Source organism: Trachinotus anak, unplaced genomic scaffold (assembly GCF_046630095.1).
Source record: "Trachinotus anak isolate AG129_WGS33_773 ecotype Australia unplaced genomic scaffold, CSIRO_AGI_Tana_v1 ptg000026l, whole genome shotgun sequence".
Taxonomy (NCBI): Eukaryota; Metazoa; Chordata; class Actinopteri; order Carangiformes; family Carangidae; genus Trachinotus; species Trachinotus anak.
The window spans coordinates 8,857,470-8,877,842 of record NW_027273877.1 but is presented as its reverse complement, the minus strand read 5'-3'; the positions used below and the strand labels follow the sequence as shown (position 1 = coordinate 8,877,842).

Sequence of the window (20,373 nt, the reverse complement as noted above, 5' to 3'; positions counted from 1 at the left end):
AGAGCAAAGACTCCCTGCAGCCTGTGAACTGAAGATGAGTCAGTTTGAGTATGATAATGGTGCAGCGTTGACCTCGATTAACTCTACCATTGGCAAAAAGCAGCACAGGCGCCAGCAGATTCACAACAGTCACACAAACTGAAACTACCAAACTCAACTTGTAACTTTGGAGCATATGTAAAAGCTGTTCTTTAGTTGCGAAACGACTACTCTAAATGTACACCGCCAGTGTCCGATGATCGCATAGCATAAAAAGTTGCGTTGGCTCAGTTAAGTGTCTGCTTTAAATTGACAGGCGCGGTTGTTCAGTGCTGTGGTTGGTCAGCGCGTTTACCCGCATCGGATTCAGATCGGCCGCGGTCGGGGATTGTGGGCGGGGACAGCAAATGCAGATTTTAGCTCCTTAAAAAAATCCCACAGAAAAAAAAAAAAAAAAAAAGATCAGTTTAATAGTACTTGCTTTATTTTGAATATTTTCACCACTTTATGTTACCGTTACACAGCGATTTCTTTTAGGACTACATTTTTTTTTCCCCCCAACTGTATTACTACGCACAAGCCGACGACGACGCGTACTGTATTACTCCGCAGATCAGCTGTTTGAGTGAGACAGCAACGCTTAGTTGCGCTTGCGCGTAGGAATAGAGTTGAAAGTTGAACGGTTGAAAGAATGTAGTCCCAAAGGAAACCGCTGTTTTACGGCAAGATAAAGCGGTGAAAATAATCAAAGTAAAGCATACACTTAAACGGATATTGGCGCTTTTTTTTCTGTGGGAATTTCTAAAAGGTGGCTAAAACACATTGTTCTTTTGACGTCCCCGCCAGCTTCTCTGAAGTGGCAGCGCACCGATCTGAATCTACTGCAGGTAAATACCCCACACAAGCACACGTCAAACAACAACAACTATCACTTTAAGACACAGGTTAACGTCTTGTTTAATACGGAAATAATCAGCGTTAACACATAGCGCAATCTTTAACGAACAATAAAATGTGGAAATAATTAACGGCCCACATGCTTTGTAGGAGATGGCCCATAATTAAAAGCTCTGAGGGCAGAAAATAATGGAGTTAGGTTAGCTAGCGGCCAATCCAACAACCGGTCAATAATTAAAGAAGGCAACTACAGGTAGTTTTGAAATTGGCAGGTTTTAACTTTGGCCTGATAGTTTTAAAAAAAAAAAACAACAAAAAAAAAGGAGCGATTTAAATAAAACCCATGAATGGAGATCAGATGCAACTTAGTTTCGGTCCATCTGTTCAGACTGTAATAAACGTGACTACACAGATCGTCTCTGCATGTGTAAATCCATTGCTTTAAGGAGAAAAAAAAGCTACAGGCAAAGTTACATAACAGTCTTTGCTGTGTTGTAGACTCAGGTAAAACGTATTACAATGTACTGCGTGATCTCAGAAAGCTCAAGGTATTAAACCCTAAAGATGCCGCTGTGTTTTGAGGTCTGATGAAACTGGGAAATGTCACAGATGGGTGTTTTTGAAAGCTGCAATACTGAAATTGTGTAGCTGAAAAGAGCAGCGAGGTTTTTTTTTTTTTTTTTTTTTTTTATTTTATTTTATTTCTAGCGTCCGTTCTCTATGAAGCGATTTGTGCTTTTATCTAACTTCACTCCAGGTTACACTTTGAATCAGACGTAGGATTCTTCGGCAAACAGAAGCTGGTCAAAGTCCGGCTCAGATGTGGGGTCGCTGCACCTCTTGAGCCACTCCCTGCGACTCTCCACCAGGGCGAGCGCCACCTGCCGGCTGCTCTGGGGGTTACTGCGAGGGTGGGAGGAGAAGTATTCCCTCACGGCTTTGGTGGCATAGGGGGAGAGGCAGAAACGGGCTTCTGCCGTGTCCGCCTCGGATACCTTTAGTCCCGGGTCGCTGGGCAGCCTCGCCCGGTCGAGGGTGGCGGTTTGCTCCGCAACCTGGCGACCGGGTTCTGACCCCCGGCGCTGGTAGAGCCTGGCTTTACCCTCCTCCTCCTCCTCCTCCTCCACAGAGTGAGACTTGTGTCGTTTGAACAGGGACAGGGACGGCCCGCTCTGCTTTAGCTCATTCGTTTCACTTCCCGCCCCGTGCTTCTGGTCGGCGTTGCTGTCGTGGAGGCTCCCCGTGGAGCGGTGGTGAGAGGGGGGCCTGTACGAGTCCTGTTTAAGATGCCGGGGCTTTGGAGCTTCATGGCCAGGCCTCCCCCTCACGTGGCCCCCTCCTCCTCCTCCTCCTCCTCCTCCTGCGTCTTTTGTGGGTTTGCGGGACAGTTTTGGCTTTTGTTGGCCTCGGGAGCTTAGTTTTCCTCCTCCCTTCTCGCTGACGACTTTCCCCAGGGTGAGCGTCTTGTCAGTGGGTCCCGCCTGCTGGGAGTAACATACAGTGTGTTCAACAGCAGGACAACGAGCTCAAAGGTCCACTCGTTAATATTACACTATGACTAATTTGTCGTGAAGACGGAGCAGGTGTAGGGTTTGGATTGGACCGTATACTGGACCAATTTCCACCAGCTAATCTGTCAATTAATCATTGAGGTTATGAAATGATGAAAAGTGCCAATGACTGTCCTGAAACAATAACCATTTATTAAACTTAGCAATTGACTGATTGATCAATTAATGATTTCAATTCAATGTACTGCCTAAATCAGATGTAGTTAGCATTTTACTCACCGCAGTCTGGTCCTCTTCTTGTTCTTCTTTGTCTAAGTTGTCTTGTTGGGTTAGCGACAGTCTCCGGTCCTTCTTCAGCCAGGAGTTTGGGTGGAGGCCCCTGCAGCCTTTTAAAGTCCCCCAGTTGAGTGGTTCTTTGGGCGGGGAGTCTCTTGGACTAGTCCCCGGGTGTGGAGATCCACCGGAGGTCAGAGCGGAGCTGACAAAGGTGGAAAGTGATCCGGACGTGCAGTTGGAGGGCGTGTGCGTCTCGGTCCGTAGAAGCCCCCGCCTGGTCGCACGGGTGTGGTCACTGCTCGGGGAGTCCGGGGAGGAGGGGGTGGAGGAGCTGGCTTCCGGAGCCGCTCCACCTCTCCCGGTCTGCTCGGAAAGTGCTTCTCCACCGTCCTCGTCCTCACCGGTGAGACCGTCAGCGCTCCCCGAAATGCGCGGCCCAAACTTGGCCACGTACGCTATAGCCGGCTCCGAGCGCCGCCTCTGCCTGCGCAGACCGTCCAGACACAGAGAGTCCAGGGCGGAGGAGGCGTCCGTGGCCGCCGCCGCCTGGCCGGGGCCCTGCCTCTTGCCTGCGGTATGCAGATCGTCGGTTTGGGGGCGGCGTATATCTGGCTCTGTGTCTTGGTCGTAGTCGCTAAATGTGAGGATCGAGTCTGTGCTGCCCTGGAGCGGTTGAGCTCGCAGGTTCCCTCTGCCGGAGAACCCGGGCGATCCCCCGCTGCTGTTGTCTAACTCGTTCTCCAGACTGTCGTAGGACGAGTCGGTCAGAGGGTACATCCAGGAGTCTAGAGGAGGAGGACATCGATGAGACAGAATTTCATACCATCTTTGTTTACAGTGATACGAAAAAGTACACTTTGAAATAAAGTTTTCCAAGTTCTAATTGTGCGTCTTTGTGTCACTAGTGCAATTATTTCTTGTCTGTGCCAAATGTCAAATAAATGACTTAATTCATGTAATATCAGAATGCTTCTTTTTGTCTGCTTGTAAGAATGGAGATGTGATTGATGACTTATCATGATGTCGACTGCATCTTTCAAGGAACACATCTGTGGTTTTGTTTCCATTTCACATGACGGAGGGAGGACTCGTAAACAATGCTGCTGGGACGTCGCACTAAGTGTTGTAACAAGGGTCGGAGCTGCCAGTCGCGGTCGCCAATTAGCGCCGTAATTGGGGGCAGCTTGCGCCGGTCGCAATCAGCCTGGACGCGTCGGCAGCCGCGGTCAATCCCGGGGAGCTATTTGTGCGCGGCCTGTCCGCCGGAGCGTCAGCGTAGGCGTCAGCCGTGGCGGTGAGCCGTCCTCGGTGAAGACGGACGAGGCTAAGACGAGCAAGTTCACCTGTGCAAGTTCACCGAGCACAGTGAACCGGCACACGGCCAGGTAAACCCCTCGGCACTCGCTCGCACGCACACATCACACGCCGTCGCCTCGTCCGCCGCGGGCTGACGGAACCGAGACTATTACCGCTCAGACCAAGCACCCTACTCTCACCGACACAGGGACCGGGCTGCTAATTCCCAGCAGACGGCGATTCGCTCCGCCGTCGCGCTCTACTAACCAGGACACCTGCAAACACCCACGTTGTTGTCATTTACCGTCCACCAGGCCGACCGCAGGGCTTTACAGACGAGCTACACACCCCGTTACTCGTCCTAGGCGACGCCAACATCCACTTAGACAGTCCACACTCCGATTACTTTAAGTCAGTCATACATTCATCTGACCTCCAGCCGCTCCACAAAGCTGGCTAAAACCCTGACCTGATTCTCACACAAAACAGCCTCTCCACCCAACTCCTGGCGCTGTAACATGCAGCCGTCCTAACACATGCTGGCTGGACCCTACACCAACAGACCATTAGCCCGACCGTCGCGCCAGCTAACTAGCTAGCACACGTGCGATAAATGAATGAATGAATCACTGACCTCCGACACTCTGCCCACCGCATTCAAAGCAGCTCCGGTGACACCACCACTCGGGAAAACCTCTCTCCCAACCCCGCTGAGGTCGACAATCATCGCCCTATCAAAAACCAGTGGACGGGCAGCGGCCTCAGAGAGCACCACAGAGCACATGTTCACTTAGACAACCGCCACTAGCACTTGTTGCTGCGCTAACGCTAACGATTGTTGCCCTTTCTCTAAGTCGCTTTGCATTAAAAAAAAAAGTCTGCTAAATGACTAAACGTAAGTCATGAAATAATGCAGTCAACATGTCCAATGTAAACATGAATGAACACATTGTCTCGGTACCTGATCCCATCTCGTCGGTGCTGGGTCTCTGTGGGGGGCCTCCGAACAGGGAGGAGGGGTCCTCTCCGAGAATCTGCCGACAGTGTTCAATCATGAACTTCACCAGCTCGCAGACCTGCAGCGGACGAGGAGGAGAAGATGAAACACTACCGCCTGTTTCACAGCACATCGTTTCCTGAAATAAATTCTACAGGACAGCGCGTCTGCAGTTTGCTCTGTTCACATCCACATTTCACAATGTCAGACTCCTCCGAAATCGGACCTTTGAGCCTTTCTACGAGGCTGATTTGACACATTTCTGTGAGAAAAGCTCATTGTGCTTTAGAGGTGATACGACAACAATGACAGATTAACGGGAATTAACAAACAAACAAAAATAACATCCAGCTGGGGAGGCCAAGTGCTTCTCTATTGTTTGTTGTGATTGCAACTTTGTGGCTGTTCTGTGTCGTGTGCGCACAAAGCAAACAAACGTCTCTTTGTGTCTGAGCTGGGAGATGATGGCTTAGACAGATTTATGTACTTGTGTATCGGGCGTCAAAGTCATTAAAGCAGGGGCGGCCAACTGTGTCTGGGTCAAATTCCACAGTGTATTAATGAGATTTCACCAAAAATCTTTAGTTGGATGCAACAAATAAAAAATAAAAAAAGTTGAAATATGCTGTTTTTTTTTTTTTTTACCCTCTTAGCTCCTTCTCCTTCCACCTCAGGGCTACGAGGCGCTCCGGGAGGCCAGAGCATGCTGGGAGCGATGCACACCGATATGTTGAAACTGGTCATTTGGTTCTCGTGGGCGTTTCCCTGGATCCCGTGCAGCAGGGCCAACAGGTAGCGCAGCAGCAGGGCGTTTGCTTTGGGCAGCCGACAGATCATCCTGCAGGGAGGCAGATCCAGGGTTAAGAGGGAAACACGGACGCCGTCGAGGAATCTCATCGGACGACTTCTACCGAAAAGGAAGAGCGCCGGTACCTCTGTATGTCCTCCACCTGCTCTTTCTCCTCCTCCTCTTCCTCCAGAACATCCATCCATTCCTCGTGCAGCTCACAGCACAGCAGGCTGCCCGGGATGCTGCGCAGGAAATCCTGCAAACGTGCGCACGGCAGTGAATCAGTACGACGTGTGTCTGAAAATGTACGATTCTGAATAAAAGAGTGATTGTGCGCTGCGGCCTGAGGTCTGGTCAACTGGTGTGGGAGATTTTTATTGCTTGGTAGAATTCACGGTAACCAGTGTCCACTTGCACATACTGCAGTTAAAAACCGACCGAGACAGTGTCACGAGTGTAATGGGAGATCTCCGCGCCGCTGTGTAAAGACGTGACACTTGTGCACGGCGTGTGTCATCCCTCCACATGATAAGAGATTATAACCCAGATTACATGATCGACGCAGCCTCAGATCCTCCGCAGCGAACAGCTTGTCCCGCTGACGGGGCTGCGCAGGATGGAGGCGGGTTAGACTCTGTTGTGCTCGCAGATGTGGGTCACTAAGGTAATGAACGGTTATGCATGTACGCAAACGCCACACACACAGTTCTCAAGATGAATGTGAAGGGGGAATCTTTTTTTTTTTTTTTTTTTTTTTTACAACTAAAGTCACACACACACCTTAAAGACTCCGGCTATGATAAAGACGTGGTCGCGCGTCAGAGGAAGTTGAAACTCTCCGGCGTCCAAAGTGTCCCGCAGCTCCCTGACCGCCCGAGCCCCTGCCGGCCGCCGGAAGATCCCCCGCGTCCACGAACCCTCGTGGTACAGAAAGGCCAACATGTCCTGGTGAAAGAGGAGAGAGCGAGTGAGGGATAGAGAGGAGCGTTTCTCTGTGGACTGCGGCTTTGATGCTTTCACAGTATTAATATAGAACCTGGTGTACAATAAAAAAGACATGGACATCTAGCTTTATACAAATACTGACGTAGCCGATGACAGATGTTTTTTGGTTTGTGACGCTGCAACCGTAAAATGATTCGGTCACCCAGTTCTCCGTCACATGTCTGAGTCGCTGTAAACAGAGGTCTCTGCAAAAAAAAAAAGGTGTATTAACGTCGGTGTACCCGCTCACCATGACTGGCTTTGGCAGAGCGTCCTCTACGCACACAGAGCCGAGGGGCTGGCCGAACAGGCGGCCACGGGGCGCGCCGGCGAGGGACAGCTCGTTCAGGTGAGAGGAGGAGCCTCGCCAGAAGGCCCAGGTGATGAGGGAGCGCCTCCTTTTAAATGGCTTCTGGGGCAAGTCTGAAAAGACAACACGGTATCCCGGAACGCCTGACAATAAACACTCGATATATATATATATTTCTTTATATGTCTCTTACACAGTTTCTGCACAGTTTACACCGTTACGCACGGGTGGTCTCACCTGCAGACGCGTGCTGTTGCTGCGTTTCCACTGGTCGTGGCTTCAGGATGAACTGGCAATGCCTGTACACCTGCAGCTGCTCCACCTGCGTGGCCTTCTGTCTGTCCGCAGGCGGCGCAGCAGCGTCCCTGCCTCCGGCGCTGCCTCCCTGAGACGCGTTGTGTCTCACATGACTCATCTGGATGCTGAAGGGAAACTCGTGACCTGAGACGGAAGAGGAGACGGTGTCAAACCCCGGAGGCTTCCTATAGTCGTGATATAACGACAACACCGTAAGATCACATCGTTGACCGGTAAACTCTGAATCCTCACTGCCAGGAGATAGATCGCGCAAACCGCACTCTTTTCTGGGAGTGAATGGTGCTAGTGTTTCTAAAAAAAAGGTTTATGCCCATGAGACGAAGACACAGAATCACAGTTTTTTCACAACACAAAATCTGATACAGGAGCAACAATTTCACTACAACAGGATAACTGATAATATCTAATCAAACTAGTCTGGACCTCAGTCACTGACCTATCAGAGGGTAGGGGGCGTTGTCCCTCTTGGAGATGACCCACAACTGATAGTCTTTCACATTTCCCTGAGCAAAACAGACAGAAAAAAAAAGGCACAGACACTATAACGGGAAGCCTTAAAAACCACATCGGGCAGAGCGGAGGGAAATGTTTCGGGATGCTGGGATGTGACAATGAATCGCATTCTCTCCCGGTTTTCACATGCTGTTTAGTTACATCACATGTAACTTGTGCAACTTAGCTGACAGGAGAAGAAGAAGAAGACGCCTGTGAGAGCCTCGGAGTTTGTTGATGTTTGTTTGGGGTGGTTGGTAAGAACATTTTGCTGCCTGAGCTGCACCGATAAATCTGAAACTACACAAATACCTAAAGGCCAACACAACTGGAATTTGTCTCACAAATATCAATAACCCTGATGTTTAGGCAACGGTGTCACACGGTCACATTACAGCTGCAGCCAAGTACAGTGATCGTCCACGGGTCTGTTGTTAACTTTTTCAATGTATCGTTTTGGTGGCAAGTAGTGATTATTAAAATTATTGTTATGTTGTCTTATTTTTTTTTTACTGATCCATAACGTCTAAATTAAGATCCCAAAGGATTGTCTTCAAATCGGTGACTCGGACTCGCGGTTTAGTGACTCCACTACAACGCTGCTTAAACCCTTTATTTTGTTCAGCCTTCATCATATTTACATTATGATGTAAAAATGTGGGGCTGCCTACTGCCTACTACTACTACTTTAATTTATATAGATTATATTATATATTAGACATGATCTGTTTTAGACTGTTTTCGCTTTTTTATTTTCTGTTGAGCACATTGAATGAACTGTGTGTGTGATGATGTACACATATAAATACATTGGCCTAATAATGTGAAAAATGCTCCAAGGTGCATCATCAGATATCTTGTGATAAATTTTCTCTCAATTCAAAGATTGATTAATTGACCGATTGTTCAAGCGCTATAAACACAGTGGGGTCCGAAGGTCTGAGATACTCACTATGATGCTGAACTGCTGCAGAGCCAGTCGGATCACCTCGTTGGTCGAATCCCAGTTGCTGACAGGGAGCGTCTTGGTCTGGTGGGACACACACAGGAGATACTCACACACACACGTTCAACATGGCGTCATTTTACGCCGCAGGTTGGGAAAGCCAAATAAACAGTAATGATGGAGCCAGAAAACCCTGTAACATCAGCTCCGCGTCTCAGACACACACACAAAAACAGACGGAAGCTAAACGTTAAACTTACAACAGCATAACTGTTGAGTCCTTTCCCGTACACTCTCAGAGGGATGGTTTTAGGCTCCTCTTTCTCCTTGTCTTCTTTTATCCGACTGCAGGGGAAACAGAGTGGTGAGATTTTCCTGCCGCGCACGCACGCACGCACGCACACACACACTGTACTTTATGTTGACGCATGAAGGCAAGGTTTACCTTCTGAGGAGGGAGTACCATCTCTCTTTCTGTTCTGTGGTGCTGAGGAGAACATGAAGTAGAAACATCAACATCACGTCACTGCTTCATTTGGTTTTAATGGATTTTATCATTAACGTGTTTTAAGAGGACTCTGACAGATTTTAGTTTCAGGTGGAGCAGATCACTGTGAGCGTGCAAACAGATTTATACACACACAGAATGTAGTGTAAGATGACATTTATTTTATAGATTATCAGACTTTTTTCTCAGCTTTAGTGAGAGAATTGGAATGACTCAAGTAAAATGGTCACCCGGTGTTGGGCAGAAAACCATAACAATATGAATGTATCTCTTTAATATATAGAAAAAAGTGAATATAGTCTGTGAATCAATCTACGCATTATCTGAGGAGCTGCACAATCAAAGTTTGATTTATTGCTGTCGACATTTTTCGACTGTACAGTGTGGACGCCTCATTCTGTCTATTTCTGATCGTTTGACATTTAAGGAGGAGTTTACAGCCTCACCTACTTATTTACTATTGACACACAAACACGTGTCACAGCCTCTGATGTTAAGCAGCGTGACCAGAAAGCCGGCGTTCTGCCCGGACGTTTACCTTGGACTCCAGGTTAAGACTTCATCACATTACACAAAGCATTATACAAACTGATCAGACAGGCTGGGTATGTGCAGTTGGAATGTTTATGCGAACATCCACAGGTATTCATCTGTGTTTACACACTCAACAAGTGTGTTTCTACATCTTTGCAGGTTTACAGCAACAGAAATATTGACAACGGTGAACTGGTCTGACGTATCAACGTGTGTGGGTGTGGGTGTGGGTGTGTGTGTGTGTGTGTGTGTGTGTGTGTGTGTGTTACCTAAACGTAGCGACACAGTTGCAGGTGGGCCAGCCCATGACGAAGCTCCTCTCTGGGTTCGTGGTTCCCTCGCACACTTCGTCCATGCACCCTGCCGTCCACATCTCACACACACACACCTGGGCCTTCTGCTTAAAGTGGTTGGCTGACCTGGGAACAGAGAGAGAGAAAGAGAGAGATGTGGACCATTGCAAACACACACACACACACACACAAATTTTAACCTTAGACCTAGGTATTAACCTAATTCAGTGGTGAAGCACTGCTCCACACGCTTGTGCTTACTTGGCTTTGGCGATAACCAGGATGTCGTTGAACAGGAAGAGGTGTCTGTCCTGAGTCTGCATCCCCGTCTTCAGCTGAGCATGTCCGTGGAGGAGAAACGACCTGTCAGAGCCGCCGAGGAAGGACTGGACCAACTGACAGGTCTCTGGACACACAGGAACCAGGAAGCTCTCTCTGAAACGCAAACGCACGGATCACATCGGGGAGCCGGACTACCGACGAATCCCGTTGTTGTTGTTGTTGTTGTTGTTGTTGTTGTTCAAGGATCAAACTGAGTCCAGCTGATTAAAAAAAATCGTCTTAAAGCTTCAATGTGCGGCTTGTTTTTGTTCAATGTAACGTGGTCAAATTAACCCACGTGAGACCAGTGGGAATCTCCATATCAGACCGCATTTCCCATAAGCCCTTTTGCTTCGTTGTCCTGTCAGCAAAAAAACAGGCATTTTTAAAATATACTGCTTTTTAAAATCTGACATTGAGGCTTTAATGTGTTTTGAGGGTTAGGGTCAAAGACATGGTGATTAATACAAGTATATCGGTCTGACCTTTGACTCTCACGACTTTAAATACGATACACAGCATTTGTAATGATGGACTCGCTTCATTTAGTCCTTAGTCCATAGCCTGTATTCAGAAACTGAGCCTTAAAACAAGTCGTCAGGACTTCTGTAACTTTGTGATGTCATCACTCTCAGCCATGATCCAAGCCCCATCCACCTGGACCCACCATCCCACCTTTTGTTACTAGAGCTCCAGAGAGAAGCCTGAGAGGGGAGATGTAAAACTACACTGAGGTGGTTTTTGGTTCTTAAAACCACAAATATATCTTCCTGTGGATGTCAACACTTGAAATAAAACACAGGAAAAGTGTAAAATATGGGACCTCGGGTGATTAAGTGGAGAGTTTAGTGCAGCAAGAGGTTAAGGAAGCTGCAGGTTTCACAACATCAAATCTTAAGTGGCAGTAAAATAGTACCTGCATCTTTAAATTGATGCTTTTCCCAGGCAAAATCTGAACGGGGATCTTGTAAATAAAGGGGATATCAGTGAAAGGATAGGAGTTAGGAATAATCACTGTTGAAATTTCTGTTTTTGTTCACTACTTCAAAACTAGGTCATTTTTAAAGGGATTGCTCAACATTTTGGGAAACACTCTTATTTAATTGGCCAGCAGTGAGTTAGCTTAGCAGACTGGAACACGGGGGGCACAGCTAGTCTTGCTCTAGCTGCGCAATTAGCACATAGTTATCAGTCTTTTCAGGAGTATGTCTCCCAAAATGCTGAAGTTGAAAGTGAGAGTTACATCGTAAAACCGGATCATTCGCACCATCACCAGGCTCCGTCTTTGGGAGCGGCGGTTGCGGCCTGTTATTTGTCAGGTGCTCCACCTCTGCAGAGCTTTTCAATGAGGTTACTTCCTCTTCACTTTCCCAGTCCATATGTTCAAAGACAGAGACTATTAATAGCTGCCTGATCCTCCGATAAGTCTGGTTACAGAAGGATTATGTATCCGAGTGATTCAACACCACGCTCGGGGCATGTGAGCGTGAGTGTGTGTGTGTGCGTGTGTGCGTGTGCGCGTGCGTGCACGTGTGTGGGCATGTGGCTCCAGGGTTTTGTCAGTGACCTCTGTGTGAGAGAACTGGAGCAGGTCTGTTTCTGAGGATGTTTTAACTGACCTGCTGACCCCGCTGTGTGGTGACACTGAGCATCAGCTCACACCCGCTGGTAGACTCACAACATAAACACAACTGAGGTCTCACTCCGCACGAGTTCATGTTTACTCCTCTTGTTCCGTGTGTAAAAAGCCGGTGTGAACACAAACTAAAACCAGTACCTGGAGAGGGTCTTGGACCTGGTGAGAGCCTTGGTGATGACCAGGGATGGAGCGGACTGACGCCGATAACTCTGAGACTTCATCCGCTAAAAGAGACAAAACAAAGTCGATCCGAATCAAAACGCTGTCTTACTGAGTTGTTTTTTTTTTTTTATTATATATTTCTTAGGACTGATATTCATACAAAAGAACAATCATAGGAACATTCTTCAGATTTTTTTGTTCAGTACTCAGCTCTTCATCTTTTCAACATTTCCAGTTCATTCAGCCTCCATCATAAAGAGCAACAACTGTGAGGTAGTCTGCCGTCAAAAGTATCTATCGGATAAGTGTCTGCAAAATGTTTAGTGTTGTACACACAGACTGTAAATAAAGATGGACGTAGCCTCCGCGATGTCACCCACAGGTTTCTGAGGAGCGGTTCTGAAGCTCCGCCGTCGCCATCTAACTCCGTGGGGTCGTGTTAATCACACGCTCGCCCTTCTTTTTCCTTTAAATAATCTTAAAAACACTGTTCACATCTGTCTACCAATACAAAAATCCTCTTTTCCAGGCCCGCCGGTGGTTAACTCCATGTTTAGGTCATGTTTACACTCTCCTCATTTGTTACGTAAGCATCCTGATGTTCAGTACATTCATCGCAGGACGCGGACTGACCGTGGCCTCCAAAACGACAGGAACAGCAGATTGAAACGGGAGAATTTCAACACAGAGGAATGTCAAAGCGTGGAGATTAGTTTAGGGTGGTGACATTTTACATTTTACAGCCTGTACTAACTTCAGTGCTCGGCTATCTCTGCCGTGACACTCCTGACCTTTCTCACACTTCGGCCGCTCGGTAAAAGTGACTTTGCAGCTGAGAAAACCCTGGAAAATCATGTTTGTTAAATTATTTCTCAGTTTTAAGAATAGTAAGGTTTAGGTTATGAAACAGAGGAAGTGTGGAGAAAAGTAAACGTGCTTCTTAAAAAGTTAATCCATCTCCATCCGGCGACCAAACCACCACGTGTCGGACCCTCACGTTACACAACTTTGCATATTTCTGCTGCTACAGTGCTCACATATTCATAACTGCATAATGTTGTCATAATAAAAAAAAAGGAGGATCATTAAAGTCCATTTCGTTAAGGTTCATTTAATCTAATTGCAGAGGGATTTGTGAGTGTGAAGCAGGGTGAGAAACACTGTCATATAACCACAGTTCTTTCATTGTATGTCAGAGTATCACTCCGAGGCACCGTCACCCGATGGTTACCGTGTTCAGAGGTTTTTATTGGCCTGGTGGGTCTGAGGGTTAAGTTGTTCTTGCAGAAGGTTTGAAGTAGTTTCATGACTGAACACTTAATGTGGAGGAAGTTTTCTTTATTATCCATCGTTATTATTATTATTATTATTGTTTCTCTGCTCCTCACCTGTGGAACAGGCTTCCTGAACACCCGAGATCTGCTCAAACTGTCAGCTCTGTCGGTATTTGCCGCACCTTACCAGCAAATTACACATGTAACTTCTTTTTAATCTTGTGCGTTTGCTTGTTTTTAATGTCTTTTATCAATGTGGCACAATGTCATCTTAACGTTCTATTTTTAATGTATTTCCTTTTTAATGTATTTACTTGCCATGCATTTCATATTAATATATCCAGCAGTCCAAACAAATTAGAAGCTCCAGGGTGAGAAAAGATCAATCCCTCTGCATCCTACAACCTACACCATGCACGTCCACACATTTTTGACATTTCACAATGTAATATCATTGATTTAGCCGGGTCACACAGTGGTGAAACATTCCTTACGCTCCAGCCACGGCGTTACAATGTCTCATTTCAGTCCTAAAAATACACTAACGTAAGCTTACGTGGAGATGTGGGTTTTCTGCTGGGAAATAAGTGTACTGACCAACACCAGATCAGCTCTAACATATTTGACTGTGTCACAACACTAAGTAGTTAAAGAGGAAAGTCATTCGTTAAGACTGTTTCCTATATTAAAATGAGTGTGACTCAGCTGTTCAGTGTGTGTAACGTTACATATTTAGATAATGCCGAAACAAAATCTTAGCGCCTAAAACAATGTGTTTGCAGAAACAAGCCTCATCTCACTCAAGTTCAGAAGAAAATCCATATTTAAAATACATGTCAATGGGAAAACATTAGGCTACTGCCAACTGTGGTTCATAAAAGGTGCAGTGATGAAAAACAAGGCCATGTTGAAATCAACTATCTGATTCTCAGTGGTGTTAAAAAACATCTCCGGGCTGTTTCCTCAACTCTCGGGTGGAAAAGCACATTCCCAGCAATCAGCGTATCTACTCGTACTGTAAAACCAGCTGGGACACTCAGGACATACAGATGAGATGCTGGAGAACACGTGGGATCAATCATTGATGAAAACAAGGACGTGGGACAGGCTGGAGCCTCGGCACAGTGAGGTACAGTTTTTATACTTCTTACAGCCTCTAAAGAGCAGATTGACTGACTGATCGATAAAATGCTAACGGAAAGTTGATGTGTAGGTTTACGTAAAACTATACTGACATTTTTCAGCTAGAAAAAACAGTTACATATGATTACCTCAAAACACACACGCTGACATATTACAGACTCACACCATACGCATCATATTCTTCCCATTTTTCACATTTGTCAAAGTGTCAACAATGAAAATGTCTTTTTCAATGTGCAGTTAATGAATGCTTGATAACACAATATGCCATAGTCATAGATATCAAATATCATTATATATAAGTATACGTATGTACAAATCCTTACAATGTTCAGTATTTGTTTATACACCGATATAAAGCAGATGCTTTAAGAGGAGTTATAGTTGTTAACATTTTATTTTATTTTATTAACTACATTGACGCAATACGTTTGGGTGATGACGTAATCTGCTACGCTTTATGTTAATTTATGAATTATTTGCTATTATAACCAATAATTGCTGCGTTATTGATGCGATATGAACCTTATTCTGGTGATCCACCTCCTCTCGGTCAGTGCGTCTGTGGTATTGGTATGAAGTCACTTTACAAAAGCCGCTATATCCACACTCGAGCTTCGAGACAGTTTATCTCACATTATAATTTTACGTATTATAATTTTTTTATTTTTTTTTTTATGGTTGCACATTTTCTGTCTTAAAACATCGTTGCATCATTTTCCAGGGCTGTTGACTGTCCTCATGGAGACAGAGTGGGACTTAGGTAAAAGCCTCGAGTCCTGAACTAACCCCTCACCCGACTGCACAGTCACCTTTCATATGTCAGTTACCTCTGGGAAAATATGATCGTTTTTCTCACTTTATCTAAACCAACCTGCCTTTATACAAAACGCATGGTCTCGGATACGAGTTAATTAAAATAAATGGAGCGATAATTTGCGTCTTCACAATTAAAACCAGACAGATCTCTTAAGAAAATCTACAGCATACCCGTTTGTTTTCCTGCTGTCCTCCGCCTCGGCTGAGGCTGTCCTGTTGCTGCTGTGGAGACATGTTGTCCATCCAGCCTCCGGACGCCCTCCGGCTCACTGTCCCACTGTCCTCAGGTGATGCAGGGGAGAGAGAAATCCCATTAATAACCTCCGACACCGGGAGATAGAGACCATCTCAACACAAGCTCGCAAGAAGTCACTGCAAACTTTTAGTCTGTGACCAGACGCGCACAGAGAAAACAAAATCTGTGAGGAGGGAAGTTCAGATGAATTTTTTTAAAAAAAGTTAAAAATAAGATAAGCTCAGCTGATCCCACTGTTCTCTGTCTCCTCACCATCGGTGAGAGGTTGTGCTGTAACCGAAGCACCTCCTGTCTGGATTATCAGGTGCTGTGCCACTTCTTAACGCGTCTTTACGCACCGATCGGAGGCGGCGCCAATACGCTGCAAAAAAATAGGTCCGCCTATTTTTAACCAAATTGTTCCATTCATTTCACAGACGATCGTACTTAGACTAAAACAAACAACGCCAGAGGAGGCGATGTTGTTAGGGAAGAGGAGCGTCTGCTTCAGAGATAAACCTGTTTCAATAAACTTGCAGGAATCCAGCTAAATGAACAATTCTGGTTTAGTTTCTGGCACCAAACTGCATTCGAAAAAAAGTAGAATTATTTCATCTTGATGTCAATCACTGTCGTCTATTAGCAGAAACGAGATCATTATACAAACATCTCCGAGAAGCTTGTTGAACCACATGACATAATTATCTCATTGTGTCATGTTACGTTGAATAAATGTGTAAAATATTAACTTTCACTATTGAATGGTCATGCTAATATTCATCCGCCCCTAAACTCCTCTGCCACAGATTGTTATTTAAGTTGAGATGAGGATTTCAAAACAAAAACCTTTGAGCGTTACATAGCCTACATATTTATTTTTATGTATTACATTCATAGCCAAATAGTTTTAAAGTAGATTCTGATTATTTAAAGAAAATATAAAGATCTAGAAGAAATGTTGCGAGTTCAATATTAAACTTTACTCACCAAGAGCCGTCTTCAGCAGTGGAAAGCAACCCTCTTGTTTTGCCTTTATTTATATTACTTCTTTTCTTCGACTGAAGTTAGCATGCTAGTCAGCTAGCCGCAGGCCAGTTGGACTGCCTCGTCATTTTCCAATACCGAGTCACTGTGGCGTCCGGAAGTAGCGCTGCTCAGAGGACATATTATAACATCGTCCTGTAAACACAACAATGGCTGAAGCTCTTAAGTAAACAACTGTCGATGCTTATGTTGGCTGTGTAGCAGTTGCAAAACTTACACATAGCTCCTTTAATGCTCTGGTGACCCCTCAGCTCCATCCTGGGACCCTATGGGAGGTTCCCACCCAGAGGTTGCAAACCTCTGCTTTATGGTCACCTTTGTATTTTGTCACCTATATCTACACAGAGAGTTATTATAAAAGAGATCAATTTAGCATTGATTATCATTATTTCCACGTACAGCCGTGCAGTCTGTGGGGGCAAACAGAGGTTAAAACACAGGGCTTGAATCAGGAATCCTGGGAAGGTTTTCTAAACTTAAAGAAGTTACTTAGATCCAACAGACAAATGTTATCAGATTATGGGTCAACAGTGCAAGTCTGATGCTCACTGTCAGTACAGTAGCTCCAGGCTACGTTATTAGATTCCAGTGTCTCTGGGAAAAGTCACGAATAGTAGTGACTGTTATCTAGGCCATAAGGTTGTAATGTAGGGCACAGTCAAACCTTAAATCAAGTAATTTTCTTTCAATTAGCTCTACAAAAAGACTTCTTGTTTGATTTCTAATGCTGATATAAATGAGCCGACCACACACATCTGACTGTATAAAGAAAGGAAATCTAGACAAAGTGGATTTTAGAGGAAGCGTGCGAACTTGGCACATTTTCAAAAGGAAAAATAACTATTGCCCCAAAATCAATTGTCCTTCTAGACAGAGAAGTGGGTCACAAACTGGGCTAAAGAAGAACGAGGCCAGAAAGTGAAGAACAGAGACACCGAGTGTTCATTCCCCAAATTGGCCGCAATCAGCCCCGTTAAAAGTGGATCACTTCAATGATTACCTTCCCTCATGTTGATAATGAACAGCCTTGGGCATGGCAAAGAAAAGCAACATGTCTCGCCTCGCTGACTCTCAACCTTCCTGCTACAAAAACACTTTTTTCTAACCTTAAAACATCAATCAGTTTACTCTGATTGGATCAAATGCAAGTCGTCCTTCGTGTCTCAACGCAGCTCGTCTCTCATAGTCTGTCATCTCGCCGAGAGATCGGCAAGTTTGACTGCTGATTGACTGAAGCGTGAGGTGGACGCAGAGATGATCCTGATGAGGGATCGATAAGCTTCGCTTTGTTAGCAACCACATGGTAAAGTCCATCACACAAATATAACCAATCATCCTGCTGCACCACAACAATTACATTTGTACATCAATTACAGACATGACCTCATCAACTAATTTACTTGACTGTAACAGCATCTGATCTAATTTATAATTTCAGTTTAAACAGGACAGCACGACTAAACAAAAACCTGATGATGACTGTGAGGAAATTCGTGTAATTCAAAGCAACGAGTTGGATAAAATCAGAAAATCATCATACAATAATAAAAACAGTGATTTTAAGCAAAAGAAGATCCAAGTCCTTATGGCTACCACAGCAACACATTTAGTGAATCATCATCAGTAACGTTACAACACAAGACAAGGTCAGAAATCAGAGGCATCAACAACACAGTGGTTTTAAAAAACATCTTTATTTAATGTAGATTCAACAGTTTTTAAAAACCTACCTGTGGAATCGCACACTGATTTATGTGGGTGAGGAACTATGTTGTATACACGTCATCAAACTGCATCACTCTTATTTAATAACCTGTTGTATATTTGAACTAACGAGATCGACAGCAGTGGAAAACTGAACCTTAATGTCAATTACATGCAAAACAGCTACTGTTTATGTGGTTCTAGGTATCGCAATGTCAAAAAGAAATCTCCATTTATGTTGATTTCTTGTATCAAAAATGTTAAAAAAAAAAAAAAATCACGGTTTTCATAGACACTGTCAACTATCTACAATCCATGAAAAGATGATATACAACCTTTGACTTTAGAAAGACAAGGATGAAAAATACCGGATGAATTTGTCACTTTCAGGAAACTATGTTTAATGTTTATTTTGTTTCTATACTAAGAGGCCCCAGCGAATCCCCGTGTAACTATTCCTGTGTCACTCGTGTTCTGCATCTCATGTTCACTGCTAATTTTTGAATATTATAAAATAAAAGGCAAAAGTATACACATACATATCTTCCAGGACTTCCTGGGCTCCATACAAATAGATCTGGTTCATCCATAGTGGAAAAAAAGCCATTCAGATTAAAGATCTTTTACAATGTGCTGGTCTGGTAATCTGTCTAGAATCGGAAAAAACTACTGGTAAAATAAAGGGAAGTGCTGTTAAGTCACTGGTATAAATTTAAATATTTGCAAATTGCATCAACCCAGAGCTACAGGTTATCTGATTGAACTGTCAGCAGGTGGAGTCCACCTGTTTTTAGCTTTTTAAAACCTGTCAATGAGTTGTTTCTAGCTTCTTCTCTCCTCTACGACACGTCTATTCATTGGGTCTGAGGCCTGGTCAGTGGGTGTGGTGCCTGGTTCTGTTCAGTCACCAGCTCAAATGTGCAAATGCATCCAGAAGATGTTGATTATTAACACTATCTATGTCTGTAACTTTGAACATGCAGAGCTGTAGACTCTGTGTGTGTGTGTGTGTGTTACCTATGCCTTGGCCACATCACTGGAGGCAGTGCACAAACAGGACCTGTAGGAGATAAGAATGGAGACAATTAAAAACAAATATCCTGCAACGCTGAGCAAACAACTAAAAATCACATTTCATATTATTTTATGCAGCCTGTGGAATATCTGTGCAAAGTACAGGTGAACTAGACGACAGTGGAAACAGGCAAAATGCTTAAAAACAAGGCCAACATAGAGCGCACACACACGCACACACTTCTTCTTTAACACTACGCATGAGGAGCACTTGTTTTGTGCTCCTTTATTTGTTTTCTATCTAAAACTCAAATCTGACTCATCAGAAGATGCTTCTTTCAGTCACTCTTAACTTCATCTGAAACCCCAGGAAACAGTTTCTTTACCTCATATTTTAAAAAAATACTGACAACAACCAATCGTTAATGTCTAGCTGTGGCAAAATCTTTGTATCTGACAACAAACATCAGTTTCAGGGGCTTAGTGGCACAGTTGAGACTTGTCTTGGGATGAGATAATGGAAAATATCTTCCTTTTTCTTTTTTTCTTTTTTTTTTTTTAAATAAAACTGGCATCACTCACTCTACTTACTTCCTGATTTCAACTGAGCACTGGTAGAAAGTCTACCAAATTAAAACTTGTTTCCTGATATTATTCATGTTTCTATTATTGTTGTCCTCCGAGATATTCAGGATGCCCAAAATTTACCAAATTAAAGTACATAAGTACTAATAAATGTACTCTATAAAACACCTTTACAGACCAAATAACTTCAAATTGACCCAACATTGGAGTCAGAAATGGACTCACTATTTGCTGTGTAGAAATCCCTTGTAACAAATATGATTACTTACACGTCACACACATAAACATGACACAGCTGTTTT

The 20,373-nt window shown here is 44.6% G+C and overlaps 1 protein-coding gene across 1 annotated transcript; it reads right to left on the bottom strand.

Annotated features, from left to right (window-relative positions):
* Positions 1 to 1,076: 1,076 nt before the first annotated feature.
* LOC139609960 (rho GTPase-activating protein 20-like) lies at positions 1,077 to 19,502 on the bottom strand. The gene is made up of 18 exons (XM_071465032.1): positions 16,986 to 19,502; positions 16,712 to 16,903; positions 15,661 to 15,766; positions 12,230 to 12,315; positions 10,393 to 10,566; positions 10,108 to 10,257; positions 9,242 to 9,283; positions 9,057 to 9,141; positions 8,803 to 8,880; positions 7,795 to 7,861; positions 7,278 to 7,649; positions 6,981 to 7,153; positions 6,527 to 6,691; positions 5,890 to 6,002; positions 5,602 to 5,794; positions 4,921 to 5,035; positions 2,667 to 3,448; positions 1,077 to 2,360 (listed from the first exon to the last, which is right to left on the bottom strand). Exons 3-18 carry the CDS (start codon positions 15,721 to 15,723, stop codon positions 1,647 to 1,649), a joined length of 3,372 nt encoding a protein of 1,123 aa, XP_071321133.1. The 5' UTR covers positions 15,724 to 15,766; positions 16,712 to 16,903; positions 16,986 to 19,502; the 3' UTR covers positions 1,077 to 1,646.
* Positions 19,503 to 20,373: the final 871 nt, after the last annotated feature.

Excerpts from the sequence above, each read along its gene's own strand:
- LOC139609960 (XM_071465032.1), bottom strand. The coding sequence starts at position 15,723 with ATGTCTCCACAGCAGCAACAGGACAGCCTCAGCCGAGGCGGAGGACAG. Across the intron at positions 6,692-6,980 it reads CTCTGCCAAAGCCAGTCATG|GACATGTTGGCCTTTCTGTA; the intron begins GTGAGCGGGTAC and ends CTCTTTCACCAG. Across the intron at positions 3,449-4,920 it reads CACCGACGAGATGGGATCAG|ACTCCTGGATGTACCCTCTG; the intron begins GTACCGAGACAA and ends CTCCTCCTCTAG.